We start from the raw sequence: 14030 nt of genomic DNA, 5'->3' as shown, positions 1-14030 counted from the left end.
TAATTTGATTTTTACTATTTTAAATGTGTTATTTTTATTCGAAAAAGTTTTAAACAGATTTAATATTATTTTAATGTTAAATTTAACATAGTTAACGAAATAAATGACGTAAAAATTAATAATATTATTATTAAATCATATCATCTTTTTTGTATTAGAAGATCAAAATCTTATTATAACATTTTTTCTTCTCGTCCTCTTGTAAAAAAAATTCCAAAAATCTATCAATCAAGCATCAATGATGCAAAATTGAAGAAAAATCTTTTAAATTGATGATCGTTGGTAGATCGATTTTATTTACGTTCTAAAACCATACGTTATTGACTCTTCAATATGCTAATTGTTAGTGTTAAATTTAATAGTAGAATAATATTATATCTGTTTGAACTTTTTTAAAACTGAAATACGATGTTTAAAATTTTTTGAGACTAAAATAAGATGTTTAAAATATTATGACCAAATTAAGACTTATTCTAAATATTAAAAACCAAAATAATACTTTATTCTATTTATTTTTTTATTAACAAACCGGATATTTTGAAGGTTAAAAAATTTTAATATGATTTTTTGAGAGTTAAAATCCTAAAAACTAGGTATTATTAATGATTTTTGAAAATATGAAGGAACAAACAGAAATTGTGGGAGTGTTTTTATAATTAAAATTGGGCATAGTGAATTAGATCCTTTTTTAGTTTTTAAAAAGCACATTCATCCGAAGCAAATTACTTTTTTTTATTTATTTTATGTTTTGGAATTTGAATTTTAAAAAAGTTGGGGTATATAAATATTTTCAGGTATGCCATAACTTAGAAAATAACAAAGTTAGAACGTTTTTTCCTAATACATCTCAATTATAATTATATATAAATTAAAAAAGTGAAAATTCTATGTTACTATTTATTTATTTATTTCTAATAGATAATTAAGTTTACTAGAATTTAATTTTAATTTTAATATATTTATTGTATATCATGTAATTTCTTAAAAACATTTGTGGCTATTTAAATAATAAGTGAAAATTGGCAATATAACATGACTCTTCTACTAATCTATCTACTTATATTATATATAATCAAAATCTCAGTTTTAAAGAGACAAAGAAACAAGTACTAAGTACTGAATAAAAAAAAGTACTGAATCACTTCAACCAATAAAAATCTAAACATTAACAAAATATATTGTCCCATATTAGACATTCTCTTTGATATTTTATTTTGTTTAAGGAACATTCTTCAACTCTTAAAAGATATATATATATATATATTTTTTTTTTTTACTGAAAATAAGAAAATTCGAACTTGCGACCTCTTACGTGAGTATGAGAAGACTATGTCATTTGAACTATAACTCATTAATTTAAAAGACAATTACATTTTAGCATCAACAAAGTTACAACTATGATATTACCATCTTTATTCGTTATATTTTTAACAATATCAGTTAAACATATGATAATAATTTCTATTTTAAACAATATAACTTTTTAGAGATGGTACAACACTCAATCAAAAAAGAAGTATCAAAATAGGCCTTGCAATTATTTTTATTACGGATTTTTTTAATTCCCTGCTTAATTAACAAACCAGAATATTTTTTTACATACAATGAATTAACCTTTTTTTTTTTTTACCAAAGATATGAAACTCGAACCCGCAATCTCTTAATTGAGTATGGAGAAATTATGCTATTTGAGTTATTACTCATTGGCATACAACGAATTAACCTTGATTTTGATCAAATGATGAAAATTAAAAACACAAAAATATTATACATTAAAAATTAGCTATGAAATCAACTACTAAATATTTATATATAAATATATGTATTTTTAATTTATTTTTAATATATATTTTATAATTTAATATATATTTTTATATGAATGATTAATTTTTTATGAACAAATAACATAATTAGAAAAAATATCAGTAATTTGAACATAAATGTGTATATTTGACAATAAATTAAGTCTAGAATTCTTATCCTTTGAGATTTGAATAATTCATTATAAATTCGTTTTTCACGATTGAAATTTAACATTTACTCTCAATTTTTGCTATATTTAATTAAAGACTTTATTTAATAACCTTAATTTGCGGAGATAAAATTACTCTTTAATTATAACAGCTCCAAAAATTATATTTGTTAATTTATAAAAGAAAAATGGTGAAGAAACACCAGAAATAAGAAGAAGGAAAAGAATAATTACTAGTAAATATTAAACAGTTTCATTTAGTAAAATAACCATATTGCCATGTTGGCATTACAAACAAAAACTTGTTATATACAAAATGATCCTTTTGACCCTAGCTATCAATTAAGCTCTCACAAATGCATATTTACATAATATAAGTATTAAAAAAAAAAAACATGCCTTATAACCAACTTGGGTTGGTCGAGTGGTCAGCTCACTCGTCCGCTTAAGCAAGTGTCGGGAATTCGAACCCCATCTTGTGCATGCAGCAACTCATTAGCAGCGGCAGACCCTTAAATGGAGCTCAGATCTGCGATGGATTAGTTCTTAACCAGTCGGGTTAAGGGATACTGTTTGGGTAAACTAAAAAAAAAAGAAAACATGCCTTATACTAATTAATTAGTAAGTAATTATATTAACTAATTACTCTCTAAACAATCCCTCAAAACAGTAATCAAAATGTTCCCTCAACCTTACATTTTAATTAACTCTCATCTTAAGCAAAATTTACTAACTTAATTTCTCATCCTTTTCTTTTTCCACATTCACATTGGAGAAGCTGAAGTAAATCCAAATTTGTCAGATAATTTAGCTCTTGCTAATGGTGCAACTAGTTCCACTTGGTGAAGAAATTCTACATCATGAATCAATGGATTCTCTGTTCTTCTTGGTGGAGATCCATAATAACATGATGGTAAGCACACATTACATGCCAGTTCCTTTCCATCTGATCCCTACATAAACCATCATCAACAACTTAATTACTAAATTATTCATTCCAATTATCTAGGATAATACCTTTGATGCGAACGTCAACTCTAATCCGATTTAGCATGGATTTCTCATTTTTTTTATCGGAGTTGTTGAACCAGATCAGAGTTGACGATCGCATCAACCTTCTTCTTACACTATTTAAAAAAAAAAAAAAAAAAAAAGCAAAACCTTTTCTGTGATCATATTGAGAACCCCACTTCCATTGTTGAAATTATTTGGCTGACTGGTAAAAGAAAAAGAAAAAAAAATAGAATCACATTCACAAAAGGAGAAAAGAAAAAAAAAATACATATATATTTTCAATAATTATATACATCAAAATTTACTACAGAAATTATAGTAATAGTAAAAGGATGTAAAATAACACTTTCGTTCAATAAAATTTCTAATTCTCTGAAAAATTTGTGCTATAACCCTTTTTCACCCCTAGGAATAACCATATAATAATTGATTAATTAAAAAAAAAAAAAAAAAGTGGCACCTGTGTTTGTTGCATCTAATTGGCTTGATAAATTCAGGTATGGAAGGTGAAAGCCTTCTTGGTTTTGGGCAAAGGGGTTGATCATATTCATAACCACCTGATCCAACCTTTTTCCTCTCTGAACCTAAATCAGCAAGGTTGCTTTTCACTACCTTATGATGCATGTTTTTAATCATATCTTATTAAAATCTAAAAATACCCTTTTTCTCCCAAGTGATGAGAGAAAACAAAAGCAAATTTTTTTAGAAGATAAATTAAAAAAAAAAACTTATTTTATTTTTTGAAAAAAAAAATAAATTCAAAGTGACAAGTGAAGGAGGAGCAAATGACTTGTGACAAGCTAATTCAACCTATTTATATCCTCATTGAACAATTGGTATTTTTGTCCTAGTGCATACTACTAGCAGTTACATTGAAAGAATAGCCACACATTTTATTTTTGAGAGAGAGAGTTAGTTTAATTTCATCATGTGACAAATGAGTCATAAGTGATGAGTGTATGGAAATTGATCCAGAACATGTTTAAGTGAGAAGGGATATTGGAAGTTGTTTGGTTTAGAGTTACTATAGGATTTGTGTTTTGACTATGTTGTATTATTCAATCTCCCTATTATTATTCATTTGGTCCAAGTGAATTCCAACATTGGAATGCTTCAACATTTCATTATCTTGTCTTTTTTTTTTTTTTTTTAAATTACTAATGTGTTTTTTTTCTCTATTTTTGGCCATAGTCTAACGTTTTTCCTACTTGTTTAAATGTGAATTAATGTAATTAATAAATTGCATGTTATATCCGCATGTGTTGGATGCTACTAATTTGTAACTTCATGTTATATCCACACATGGTAAATGCTAGTGATTTGTGATGAGAAGTTAAGAACATTAAGATAAAAAAAAAAATCTTATAGGAACATGTTTCACTTGGAAAGAGGAAATTAATGTAAACAAATGGCAGTTATAATTTTTAGTATGGGTTCGGTAGGTTAATAATGAAGGAAATGCCATTTTGACAATGAAATCGTTTATTCATTTTTCTTTGCATCTTTTTCAAGCAAAACAAAACCCATCATTTATACTGAAATTTCAAAGAGAATTTAGAATTTAGCTACAAAATTCTCACTATACAACTTTTAAGTGATATCCAAACAAGATAATTGATATATTGCATGGTATCAAGTAATCAAATCAAGCTTAATTTTCTTAATTGAAAAGATAAATTGAGTGAATCTATTCGCAAAACTGTGTTAGATATATATTACAATTGTTACAATAGAAGAACAAATTCCCTCAAATTCATGATGCTAGGAACTTCATAGGAACATCTATCATATGGTACATATATTCAATTCAATATTAACATGATCACCGAGCTTAAATTAGGTAAGGAATGGAAGACAAGAATAAAATGCCATAAAATCTCGTGTAGAACAAAATATGCACAACATTCAATAAAAGAACCCTCTTCCATTTTCTTCCCTGCATAAGCTTGAACCCTCCATCATCACAATACCTATCCCTATCTCTATCCGAATTCCCCTAATCACTAAGTTTGAGGTACAACCTCTGTTTGGGAAGACAGATTACACCTTCTAAGTAATAGCATTCATGTCAAAGAATCAATCACCCTTGAGAGTTATCCCAATCAAACCTGGGTTGTGAATAGATCTCGTAATCAATTGGTCCATCAACAACATTTTCAATTGTTTGAACACCTTCCAAAAGAGTTGATTGAAGGCTATCACTACTAGAAGGCAACAATTTATACATGACCAACAATGCAAGAGTGAATATAGCTTGCAGCTTTGTGGAGTCACCTTGGACCGAGAAAAACAGCAGCATAGCCATCAAGAACAGATCGACGCAGATACGCATGATGAATATCACAGTATCGATTAGCCTCCCGTCGTTTCCTGCAGGGAAGCCACGAACACGATACACAAACAGAAAGTTGTACTTGTCAACTACATATCTGTACCCGAAATAGACGACACCAACAGGGACCACAAGTGGAGCAAATGAACAATACACTAAAGTCAGTGCAAATATTGTCAAATTGAAGGCATAATACTGTGCAAAATCAAAGGTTTGTTTCGGTGCAGGTGAGCTTCCGGTGATTGGATACACAGAAAGATCCTGTCCCTCTGGGTTATCCATACTGGAATTGTCATAAGCACTTTCATTTTGCATCAATGGTCTCTGAAGACCATTGGTGTCCTGGTTTTCTAGCTGGTATTCTTCACTTTGTTCGGGAACTAACTGAAGCATGTCATTCTTCCTAAACTTCTGAAGGTTTCTTTTGATCCAAGGAATCGGAGCCAAGAGATCATAAGATATACCTAAGAAAGTGCTAGTGATCAAGAATGCAAGCGAGGAGAGGCATGACTTCGACAGGAATGATGCACTCAAGTAATGCTCAATCCTCTTGCAATCTTCTCCATCTAAATAACACCGCCCCATCTTCAGGATTGCGCTCTCTAATGATGATTCTACCAAACCCCTCAAGATAATGAGGTTCACAAGGAAGAAGCAAACCATCTTCAATAGCGCTGCCTTTTGCTCCCCAGACACTGTCAAATGGCGTTCAAATTTCGATAGATAGGAAAGCACCGAAGGTATCACAATGTACATACTAACAAATATGATAACATTCGGCAGAAATTGGAAAACAAGGCTTGCAAGCCAGCTAGAGCTTTGCACCCAAGCCACCCAATTTTGTGCATTATCCATGGCTTCAGCATTGATGATCCTCCCAGCACTCTTAAGAGCACTGATCACAGCGAGTGGTGAACTAAAGAACAACAACGTAAGCATCAAGCATGTATTCACAAACACCCGACGCAACTTAAGCGAGAGCCTTGGCGTCCCCATGTTCTTCCAGTAAATATCAGTCGCCAAGGGGGCGCGTTCAACCTTCCACTGATTCCTCCTCAACCTCAGCTCCAACAGCGAAAAGAACTTCCCTATCCTCCTCCTCTTCTCATTCTGGAAATCCTGAACAGCCTTATTAGCAGTATACACATCCCTAAACATCACAAACGCAACTCCAGCGCCCGGCGCATGGCCCTCTTTATAATCAGCCAGCTCATTCTCCAGCTCAGCCCTAACCTCCTGTAACTTCCTCAACCGCTCATCATCCGTGTAACCAAATTTTGCCATCACATCAGCACAAAAACCCTTCCACCATTTCCAACAACAAATCAAACAATGCCTAGTTCCCTTCCAACCACCCTGCTCCACTCCACCACCTAAACCACCTTCACCACCATCATAATCATCATCCGGCAACAGCCGCGAATCCATCCTTGCAACCAGCCACGAAATTTCATCCCTAACACGCAACAATTCATTAGCCAAATCATCCAATGCACATAAATCCATTGGAACAATGACCTTATAAACCTTCCCTGGATACCTATACTGAAAATATTCATGCAGCACAGCCCTATCTGCACCTATAATCTTTGGCAATCCCTGCACCATGATGGTGAATATAGCAGTGGAATTCGAGGAAGGATCACTCAAATTACCAAAATTGTCCCTAAACCTAGTGATCCTCAACCGTTCTTGGATAGCGGAGATTCCGAAATGGACCAAAACAACGACGATTACGGTAAAGACGAAGTGGATCCAGAGAAGAGGCGAGCCTTTGGTGATGTGATTGATGGTAGTTTTGGAGAACTGGTCGTCAAGGATGGAGTCGCCAGCATAGAGGTTGAGAGGGAGGAGCAAGAGGAGTGCGGGGGCGGCGATGGAGAGAAGAACGGCGGCGCTTCCGCCCTCGATTAGGAGAAATTGAGCGGCGTCGGCACCGCAGTGGCGGGCGATCTCACGGCCGGTGGCGTGCCAGACGGCGAGGAGCTTGGCGGCTAGTGCGGCGGGTCCCGGCATGCGGCGGTGGTCGCTGCGAAGCTTCACGAGAAGGAATATGAGGACGCAGGAGGCGGCACCGATGGCGGAGATGTTAAGGAGATAGTCGATGTTGCCGTACCAGTTGGCATACGGGTCTCCGCCGCCGCCTTCGTCGCCGCCGGAGGAAGACGGCGGCGGGGGGAGTGGTATATCCATGACCGAAATTGCGATTTGGATTGAAGAAAAAAAAAGTAAGAATTAGGGTTTATGGAAATAAAATTTTGCGACTTTTTGGTGAGAATTGCGGTGGATTGAGTCCAACTGGGGTTGGATTTTCTTCATGGATCGGAGGGAGCTGGAATTTGCGGGGTTGAATCGGGGGTTAGGGTTAGGGTTGCGAAGAATTTGAGGAGAATTTTGATCCAAGAGGAAGAAGAGATTGGACAGAGATGTAATTTTTGGTTTTTTGTTTGTTTTTTCTGTTTTATTCGTTGCCTCCAAAAACTGCCAACTTTCTCACAAAACGACAAAAAAAACAAATACAAAACAATAAATTTTGATTAACTAATTGTGTGAATTGTTTAATATGGTTATTTAATTAAATTTATATGTTTAAATTTTTTAAACATATATTTAACATACTTTTTTTCTCAAAATAATTATATTTTTTTTTAATTCATTGAAATATTAATTTAGGATTCTAATTGCATTTTAATAGTGTTATAGATCAACTAGATTCAATTTAATTAGAGGCTATAAAAAAAAGTGTTGGTATAATAGTATAAAGAAACATTACGATTTAAAAAAAAAAAAAAAACTTGATTCAAATTCTAAAATGGATTTTAGTTTTTTTTTTTACCAAAGATAGGAGACTCGAATCCGCAACCTCTTAATTGAGTATAGAGAGACTATGTCATTTGAGCTATTACTCATTGACAAAATGAATTTTAGTTAATGTAATAAGATAAGATCAATTTCATTTAAAAGATTAGATTTCTTAGGAGGTGATAGATTCTTTTAACAAGAGATTTATTTATTTAAGTGTGAACTCTAAATGCATATAACGTTTTAGATAGAAAGTAAAAAACTAATGAGTACAAACTACAAACTAAATACATAAATACATATATTATTTAATTTATTTTAATATATATTTTATATAAATACTTAATTTAATGATTATTTTTATTATATACTAACATGATTGAATAAAAATAATAGAAAATTTAAGGGGAAAAGTTAAGACTTAACTTATTATTAGTTCTTTCAAGTTAGGTTAAGAAATCAACAAAAGTAGTTGATTAGCCAAACAATAATTATAAGTAAACCGTTAAATACCACTTAATGATACAAATAATTCTAATAATAGAACAAAGAAGATTATATGACATTGACATCTTTCAAAATTGGTTGCAAGCAAAGCTGCATAATTGAGAGCAGCAACAAAGAGATTATGATTACTATTTTGGGGAAGATAAGGCAAGAACATAGAATGTGAAGATCATTGTGGGTTTTTTAGATTAAATAGGATGGACATATATAATAATTATATATGGTCAAGGAATTGTAGCTAAGACATGAAAATGGAAACTTTCTATTGACAAAATCCAAGACATGGAAGGATGCAATGGATCCTTTGAAAAGGGCTACTAAACTTGTCCTCCATATATATGCCAATGGAACAAGGTTGACACACTATAGAAATTAGGGTTAGATGCAAAGAATGTGTACAAGTGAATCTAGTTGGATTTTGTTTAGTAGTTAATTTATTAATCTGTTTAAGTAAGTGTTAGATGTTTGAATTCTATCTTGTGCATGTAATAATTTATTGACTAGCGACAAACTCTTAAATGGATGTCCGATCTGCGATGGATTAATCATTGACCTAAAAAATATCGTAAAAAAAAAAAAAGAATGTATGTGTATATGTGTATTAATATTTTTTATACTCATATAAAAACTCGGTTGTGATTAAATAATTCTATATTTAGATTATTTTTAATTAAAAATAAAGAGAATATATATTAATTGTTAAAAATATTAATATTAAAATAATATTTGATAATAAAGAGTGAATATATAATGAGATTGATAATAATTTTTTTGGATATTAAAATGTTTTTTTTATTAATTAAGTTTATAGTTTAATAGATTGTTTTCTATATCTTTTATTTAAATTTGAAACCATTCGTTTGATTTTCATTTCTTTATTATAATACTAGCTAGACATGGTGTTTGAAGGGCACAATAGAACCTTCGTTTATTGATTTATTGAATTTTATACAATATATACTTTTTTATTATATATGGTTATAGAGTTTGATTATAATTGAATTCATTTGATCATAATTTTAATTTTGAATTTATTATATTGTCTATAAAATTTAATATATGGATATGGACTGAGGACTGTATTGACATTGCTTCACATAAGTATTGGTTTTATCATTTTATTGTTACTATTTTTTAATAGGATTATTCTCTACATACAAGTCATTTACACATACAATTAAGTCCATACAAGTCATTTATATTGTATTGTTTAAGAATTTTTTATGTATGTGTATTGATAAGTTCTATATAATTCAAAACTCTTCCTCTTCTTCCTTGCATTATAAAAGTGGATTTTATTGAATTAGGATTAACTTGTATAAACTTGTATGTCAAAAAGACTTGTATGTGTAGCAGGTCTCTTTTTTAATATCATTTTTTTTATATAATTCACACCATCACATCTTTTACACATACACCTATATATTATATAATTTGATTTTGTCATATATAATCCTGATTTGGGAAACGTGTTCTTAAACAAATTACCTTATTAATAAAAATATATTCATTCATAGTTTCATACACGTCATAACTATTAATTAATTATATGCCAATGAGAGTATTTAATTATCACAAGCTACCTTAACAATTAAGCTTATACATGGGGTTTCTAATCAGAAGCTGCAAAGAAAACTTAATATTATAAATTTTAAGAAGATATATCACCACTCTTTAAGAAATAGAGTATTGGTATCTTTCCTTGAGGATTTAATTAATTTTATTATTCTATAGAACTTATTAAGGAATTAAGAATAATAGAAAACTTTGAAACTTTGTTATGTATTTACGTATTGAAAATATTAAAAAACATATTATCGTTTCCAATTATTTTTTTTTCTTAATTACGTATTGGGTTTTGTTCGTTAAGAATTCAAGCGAGTAATTCTTGTTAAATTTTCAATAACAATGGGGTGAATTTCTTTTGAAATATCTAAAAAATTATTATTTTAAAATTCTTAATACCATATTTGTTAATAAAATTCTGAGCATCAATACTACATAAACATCAGATAATTAATTATTTTGTATAAAGATGTAAAGTGGCCTTATAATATCCGCAAAATACAAACTAAATTTACATTTTATAATCAAATAAATTTTACATGTTGAATTAAATTTCATGATAATATAATTAAACCAAATTCATAATTATAACAAAAATAGATTTGTAATGTAATTATAATAAAATTTCATAATATATTGTAAACCAAATTACATTTATCATACAGTTGAGAGAGTGAGTATTTTCATATTAGTGGCTTACTATTCCATCGCGCCGTGTTGCTTGTTGCAAAGACGCTGTCCACCACGATCGAGAAGTCATGTCGAGTCGTACGCCTTTTTTGCCGCGCTGCACAACCTTTTATTCCATCGCCACTGCATTGTTGCGCTGCGTCTCTTCCGTCACGTTGCGTCTCAACCGTCTCTGTCGTGATGCTGTGTCTCTTCTTTCTTCTCCATTTTGTCTTGCCTTCTTCTCCTCTTCATCCTCCAAAGATTAGTAGATATTGTTTCTTCGATTTACTGGATGTTTTATCTTTGTTTTGGGTTCAAAAATTTAATAGACGACTTCACACGAAATTAGATGTTCCTTTTACTTGAGAATGGATGTTTCTTTTATTACGATTGGATGTTTTTTTGTCCTTGCACCAGCGGTGAGAACGATGGTGCACCATGGAGGCAGCAATGCGACGGTCTATGCGGCGGGAATGGTGGCACATTGCAGCGGTGATCTGCACGAGGGAGAAGGCCAACGCTATGAGAGGAAAGGTTGACGGCACTATGTTTAGGGAGCGGTTAATTTACCAAATATTTATTATTCAAAAACGTAATTAATGTCAATTAATCAGATTCTGATTTTGAAATATAATTTAAAATTAATAAATATTAAATAGAGTTATTTAAAATTGGCTGGTTTAGGAGTTGGTTCCCTAGACTTTCTCTTTTTTATTTTTAGGGTAAATACCCTTTCTGGCCTTTGACCATTTTTTCGTGGGACATATCGCCCCTTAATTATCATTAAACCTCAAGCAGGTCCCTACCCATTTATATAACCTGACCGTTCGACCCCTGTAACCGGTTGCCAACGGGTTGCTAGTATGATGTGTCAGGTGGATAAAGAGTTGTCTATTCCAAGTGCCACGTGTCAATTGAAATCATTTCAGGAACAAATTACCCCCTCCCTGCAAGTGAACCGTCGTTGTTGCTTGGTACTCCCCTTTATATATAATGCATTTATAGAAAAGTCCTAATACTTCATCTTCCACAATTGTTTCTCTCCAAAACTTTTGGACAAAGATGGTGTTGAAAAAATGGTAACAAGTCTGCGACGGTGGTGTGGACTATGGAGGGTTCAAACGGCGACTGCGTGACACGACAGTGAAAGGTAAGTTCCCTGTTATAGTTTTCTCATTATGTTAGTGAAAGGTTAGATGACAATGAACTTGTTTTCCATGCATATGTCTCTGAGGAATGAACTGCCTGCCGTTCGTTATGATGAGTATGAGTTAATTGATAAAGTTGTTAACGAATGAACATTGTTTTTTATTAGGGTTCGGTAATGCTATGTTTTGAGAAATGTAGTCAATATTCCAAGTAATCAAATTCTTATAGTATTTTTAGTCATGATATTCATCGATGTTGTTGTTGTGCATTACGGTAAAACCTTAATGATTCTGGCAAAAAAGCTGCAGATGTCTTTATTTGTGATCCCTATATTTAACCATGGCGGAAAGCTTGTAACAGCTGCAAATGAAAAACTGCGTTACTTAAGCGGGAAGCTAGAGAAATTTTCTCCAATGAATGTTGACTTCGTTAATAAGAAGGACCTGGAGGAACTATTCAAGGGATTGGGGTATTTGGCCTATAAACAAATGTACTGGCACGACCTAACTGCTATTGAGTTTGAGGATGGTTTGTATGCGCTTCGTGGTGACAAGAAGATCAACAATATGTGTGATTTTACTATGAGCCACAATCTGAATGAGTTCTACCTTTACTTCGAGCATAGAGTGGATACTCCTATTATAATTGAAGATGATCCTGTCGTTGAGGAAGAGGTTTTCGAAGATGAGCATGTGTTGGTAGTGACAGAGTCTTCAAAATCATCGTCTCATCATCTGATTCCTATGAGAGTGCCAAAGATGAAGCCTACAAGCCTCCTCTGCCTGAGTATGAGAGTGAGAGTGGGAGTAGTGAGGATAAATAAATAAGACGGTGACCAACTCTTTTTTTAATGTTGTAAGGTGGATCCTTTGGTTAGACTCACACCAACCCAAAGCCTCAGAAGCTTTCTTCAGAAGAAATTAGGATTGGAAAAGTGAAATGTCCTTAGGTGTGTTTTTTGGACTATTTCCTTGACTGTTCATGTTGTCACATGTAATTAGAATTCAATAATTCCCCGCTATTTTTTTTCATATTCTTCTTTACAGATGAAATAGGCTAAATCAAAGAAGAATAAGAAAAAGATACCAAATAGGCCACATACCCCACAAGATGGACAGGAAAAAATTTAAAACACTCAGTCTGTTTCTCCAGTGGTAAATTCTCCTCTCCATTCCTTTTGGCCTGCTGCATTATTGTGCACCTTATTTTATTATGAACTAACAAGATCTTGTAAATGTTGTTGCATAACAATCTCAAAATGATCCTGCACCACTAATTTAGCCAGCTACAAAATTCAGGCCCAAGCAGATGACTTTTAGACCATTAGCTCTTCTAAATCCACAACCATCAAATGTCTATGGACCCACTAAGCCTGCACCAACTCAAGTTCCTTTAGGCTAGTCTACCATTACACCAAAAAATCCTGAGACAATATCCAAATAAACAGTGGCTGCAGCAAGTGGAAGAACTTCTTTAAGACTATCCAAGTTCATTCCAACACCAAATTTCAAGCCACCTAAGCAGACTTGGTTATTTAGGATGGTCATATCATAAGACATTGCACTTAGTTATCTGTTTTTTAGTTGTTTGTGTTTTTTTTTTTTTGTTGCTAATCTTGTGCTTGGAAAACTAATAATTAGTTTAAACATATTTTGTGATACATTTTGTATAATATCAAAAATATGGTTGGTGTAGTTACATTTGGAAACTTTGGTTCACAGAGTTTGTTAGTTACATTTTGAAATTTCTACTATTGTGAAATGAGAATATCTCATCTTTGTGTAAGTATGAATTGTGATTATGTTTTCTACTTTCCCAAATCAAGATTTTGTGTTTCAATTATGTATTAGTCATGAAATGTGAAAAACAGGGATAATTGAATACACAATGTCTATTATTCCAAGACCATAATTTACTACAATTTTAATATTTAGCTTGAACTGCATACTCAATATTTAGCCACTTGCAAAACATTAAGATTACACAAATAAAAGCACACTACCATTATACAGTTGT

At 31.9% G+C, this 14030-nt stretch overlaps 2 protein-coding genes across 2 annotated transcripts; both read right to left on the bottom strand.

The window, feature by feature from the left end:
• Window positions 1–2736: 2736 nt before the first annotated feature.
• Window positions 2737–3610, bottom strand: LOC148575519 (uncharacterized). Its single transcript, XM_088500710.1, has 4 exons — window positions 3447–3610; window positions 3333–3356; window positions 3134–3161; window positions 2737–2925 (listed from the first exon to the last, which is right to left on the bottom strand). The coding sequence occupies exons 1-4, from the start codon at window positions 3608–3610 to the stop codon at window positions 2737–2739; spliced, it is 405 nt and encodes a 134-aa protein (XP_088356836.1).
• A 1031-nt stretch (window positions 3611–4641) lies between these two features.
• Window positions 4642–7758, bottom strand: LOC107643690 (early-responsive to dehydration stress protein (ERD4)). The gene has a single exon (XM_016347415.3). It carries the CDS (start codon window positions 7509–7511, stop codon window positions 5067–5069), a length of 2445 nt encoding a protein of 814 aa, XP_016202901.2. The 5' UTR covers window positions 7512–7758; the 3' UTR covers window positions 4642–5066.
• Window positions 7759–14030: the final 6272 nt, after the last annotated feature.

This window comes from Arachis ipaensis, chromosome B1, assembly GCF_059453495.1.
Source record: "Arachis ipaensis isolate K30076 ecotype BB chromosome B1, ASM5945349v1, whole genome shotgun sequence".
NCBI classification, from domain to species: domain Eukaryota; kingdom Viridiplantae; phylum Streptophyta; class Magnoliopsida; order Fabales; family Fabaceae; genus Arachis; species Arachis ipaensis.
This window is presented reverse-complemented; position numbering and strand designations above follow the sequence as displayed.